The sequence below is a fragment of the Haliotis cracherodii genome, unplaced genomic scaffold (genome assembly GCF_022045235.1).
Source record: "Haliotis cracherodii isolate W230 unplaced genomic scaffold, xgHalCrac1.p SCAF_18, whole genome shotgun sequence".
Lineage (NCBI taxonomy): Eukaryota > Metazoa > Mollusca > Gastropoda > Lepetellida > Haliotidae > Haliotis > Haliotis cracherodii.
The window spans coordinates 18,492,227-18,496,608 of NW_027266273.1; the positions used below are offsets into that span (position 1 = coordinate 18,492,227).

At 39.3% G+C, this 4,382-nt stretch overlaps 1 protein-coding gene across 1 annotated transcript; it reads left to right on the top strand.

Annotated features, from left to right (window-relative positions):
* The first annotated feature begins 2,341 nt into the window (after window positions 1-2,341).
* LOC139465348 (uncharacterized) lies at window positions 2,342-3,993 on the top strand. Its single transcript, XM_071247052.1, has 4 exons — window positions 2,342-2,374; window positions 2,884-2,925; window positions 3,229-3,292; window positions 3,743-3,993. Exons 1-4 carry the CDS (start codon window positions 2,342-2,344, stop codon window positions 3,991-3,993), a joined length of 390 nt encoding a protein of 129 aa, XP_071103153.1.
* The last annotated feature ends 389 nt before the right edge of the window (window positions 3,994-4,382 follow it).

Genomic DNA, 4,382 nt, shown 5'->3' on the forward strand with positions numbered 1-4,382 from the left:
GTGGCATCCAGGGGGCACTCTAAAACCATAATGTTCAACACAGATGTAGGTGAACATTCGACTGGAGCACGAGTAACATAAATGACTTACGATCAGGAAGGTAGTCCGTCATAATCTGACCAAGGAGTAGCCAATCACAGGCCTGGAATTCGATCCACCCATATGTTAGATTCCAGTTGTCTCAAATGGGTTTCTCACCCACAGGTGTGTAAGAAAACCGAACCACACATAAGATGTTGTGCGATGGGATGGGATGTTTCGTGGTAGCTGTTAGTTAGGGTTTATAGCATGGTGTTTGTGTTTGTGCGTGACATGGTGGGGTTTTTTCACTGTGTTTGACAGGATGTATGTGTGTCACAGTGCATGGTATGATGGGTTTTTTTCACTGTGTTTGACAGGATGTATGTGTATCACAGTGCATTGTATGGTGGGTTTGTTTCACCGTGTTTGACAGGATGTATGTGTGTCACAGTGCATGACATGGTGTGTGTATTTCACTGTGTTTGACAGGATGTATGTGTGTCACAGTGCATGGCATGGTGTGTGTATTTAACTGTGTTTGACAGGATGTATGTGTATCACATCGCATGGCATGGTGTGTATCTTCACTGTGTTTTGACACGATGTATGAGTGTCACAGTGCATGGCATGGTGTGTGTATTTTACTGTGTTTGACAGGATGTATGTGTATCACAGTGTATGGCATGGTGGGGTTTTTTCACTGTGTTTGACAAGATGTATGTGAGTTACAGTGCATGGCATGGTGTGTGTATTGCACAGTGTTTGACAGGATGTATGTGTGTCACAGTGCATGGCATGGTGTGTGTATTTCACTGTGTTTGACAGGATGTATATGTGTCACAGTGCATGGCATGGTGTGTGTATTAGACAGTGTTTGACAGGATGTATGTGTGTCACAGTGCATGGTATATAGTGGGTTTTCACTGTGTTTGACAGGATGTATATGTGTCACAGTGCTAGGCATGGTGTGTGTATTAGACAGTGTTTGACAGGATGTATGTGTGTCACAGTGCACGGCATGATTTGTATTAATTAGTGGACTGTGCACTTTGTTACACATTACCTTTTCAAACATTGATATTTTGTGACAATAAATCAAGTTAAATCAGCAACTTTAATGTGTGATTACATCTCACCATAAGGTGGATAACAAAGCCTTCCTCAAACAGAAAAACTTTACCTTGTGAGATGGACCGGGTGCCTGAGCTGTTCAAGAACGTTTCGGTGATGTAAATAACATATTACGCACAACCGGAAACATTACAAACATTATTTACTCAAATATATTATTTCTTAAAGATTCGTTATCGTTGCTGTTTCATGAAGTCTGTTTCATTACATATTTGTAGCTTCTCTAATGAGGTATGTGTGTCACAGTGCATGGCATGGTGTGTGTATTTCACAGTGTTTGGTATGGCCACAGTTGTGACACAAATGTATAGACGATGATTGCAACCTAATCATATTCACGACCATGGCTTCGTTGGTGAGAGATGGATTTGAGAGTGGCTAAAGCAAGTTAGACACATTCCTCAGAAAGTGTTAAACGACAAACGTCCCAAGAGAAATATGTAGCATACCAGTGACATTCCTTTCGAAATGACAAATATATCTAATACACAATATCGAAAAGAAATGCATTTATATAGATTGTTTAGATTTTCACGTCCATTCGGGTCAAATATGCTCAATAATAATAATGATAACAACAACAACAATAATAATAATAATAATAATAATAATAATAATAATAATAATAATAATAATAATAACAATGCCAGTTGCGTCTATTTCTCCTTTGAATTAATTATAGAAGCTGAAACGTCTAAACGAACAGATTATATCAAAACCATACTTACGATTAATAATCTTATAAAACTAGCAATTATATCAGCAAAAAAAAGTTTTCTGTAACCATCTCCAGACCTTAGAACTGCATTTAAGCTGATAGAGAGGATCGAAAATCTGACCATCAGTCTATAGATAATTGACTGCATATCTACACCCGATGGACATCAATCAGGAGGAGGCTGGCGAACCTGGGGCTTATCTCATCTGCTTCCATCACCCTGTCCGTGTGACCAAAGCGGTGGCAACTTGGCTTTTTGACATTGCCGTGGTAACTGACATGAAGATTGGATGATGATTATCTATTATTCTACGTGTGTCAGATGCAGGTGTAATCTTCCATCTGATCCACTAGACATGTCAGTCTCCGTGTCACAGCCCCCAACACGGTAGGACGTGTGTTTGTATATAAGGCATGGAACAGGAAGAGACGACACATTTTGTGAGTTCCACCTGATACAAGACATTCGCCATGATGAAAGCCACATGTTTCCTGGTCGCTGCCGTGAGTTATTTCCGTTCTTTTCTTTTTTTCTTTTAATTCATTTGCACCTTTCATGCCTGAAGAAGATATCAAATCTAGCATGTTCGATGGTCCCATACCCAATAGTATATAACTCGCATCACCTAAAATGTCTTATATATTATTCTTTTCATTTACTTTATATATCCCCGCGGTAGAATTGGTCCCCAGTAACATATGTTGAAACTGATCGGGTGTTAGTTTCAACAAAATCAGTAAATGCGCTATCGTGTCTTGTCAAGACTTCATTGTTTACAGGCCTTATGGTAGCAGTACTCCTGTAAGGCGACAGGCAACAAAACACATACAAATTGTCTAAGCTGCGGGTGCTACCGAGAGCGCAGGATCTGCTTAACCTTATAAACAACTTTCATTCAATCACTGAACAAAATCAAAAATAGTATTTTCCACGAAACCAACGACGAGGGACCATACTTAGTTATTTATATACGCACTTCATTGAATTTAATTTTATATTTGTCTGTTTTCAGCTTCTGACATGCTGCTCTGCCCAAATGGGCCAATACTGTGGGGTAGGCTATCAGAAATAAAATAAACTATATGCACACTCTGTAGAATAAATGTAACGTTATTTACATTTATACTCAGAGATGTTGAATATCTAAAATCGTTACCGAAATCATGAAGCTTAACATAATTGTGGCTATATCTGGACAGGCCATGTCTCTATACCATCCCATTCTTCCATTATTTACACAACTTGTACATCCGAATAATCCAATGTTACTAGTTGATATACATGTAAATGGAATTTGGAACAATCGACCAATTATTACATATATAGTGATCAAATCATTCTTGTATTTTTGTTACAGAATGTAATGTGCCCCCAAGGGTTTGAGTGTAGTTATTCCTCGATGGGGCAAGGCCAGTGTGTATGTGAGTATTTCTATGCCTGTATTACATTGTTATACATTGTCTTTCCCTATCACAGAACTTCAAAACTCTGCCAGTATAGACATTCTTGAATCAAACAAATCGACAAAGACTACTTTGAATCTTCAGTTCAAGCAAAGAATTTTAGTATGAGTATATATCTATGGCGTAAGCATCTATGTTTCTTGGTTTATAGATATTTATACTGTTTGGTGTTATAAATGCTTGGCACTCTTCCGATTCGTTTCCCACTGGCCCAGATTGTTGTCACCATATATATCATTACATATCTGTGACATGAAGTAGCCCTTACTATTAGAGTCACTCAATAGCCATTCAAATACCATATGTTTGTCATTCTTACACACAATATACTCTTGGCTATCTTCTGTATTTGTACTTAAACACTTAATCCAGATTTCTGATCCTGAACGTTAACTTCCATACCCCCAGCTAACAACTTCGTCTGCCCACAAGTCTGGATCTCCAACACCTATGACTTCAAGTCCTGTTCTGGGTTCGCCGGGTGTGACCCTTACAGTGAGAAATGTTGTAATGGTGTGTGTATGACAGGTCCTTCTCTGGTACAGTTCTCCAACAACGGCTGGGGAAGCGGCCCCGGCGGCCCCGGCGGCCCCGGCATCCCCTTCTCTGGTGCTGAGAAGACCTTGGAGGAGGGCAAGAAACCAACGGAGTCCCGCTAGGAACTTAACTACAGCCTTCACCGTCGTGGTGTTGTTGTGCTTGATAAATAAAATCTGACCACCATGCGTTTATTTTGTCCACTTCCATACTATTATGACAAAGATACCTAGTCCATTTACAATGTTCAAGATTCCCACAACCAAGTTCATTCTCAAAAACATAACATCACATCACATCACATCACATCACATCACATCACATCACATCACATCACAATCACAATCAACATTTAACATAACATATGAGATATGAGATGAGTCTTCAGTGGATACTTAAAGGTTTACTAATAACGAGACTACCGAAGGTGTTGTGGAACGATCTCTGACCAAACTTCAGTTGGAATTCTTGAACCTTAAGTAGATTTCAATTCTGTGAAATGAGAGATCTG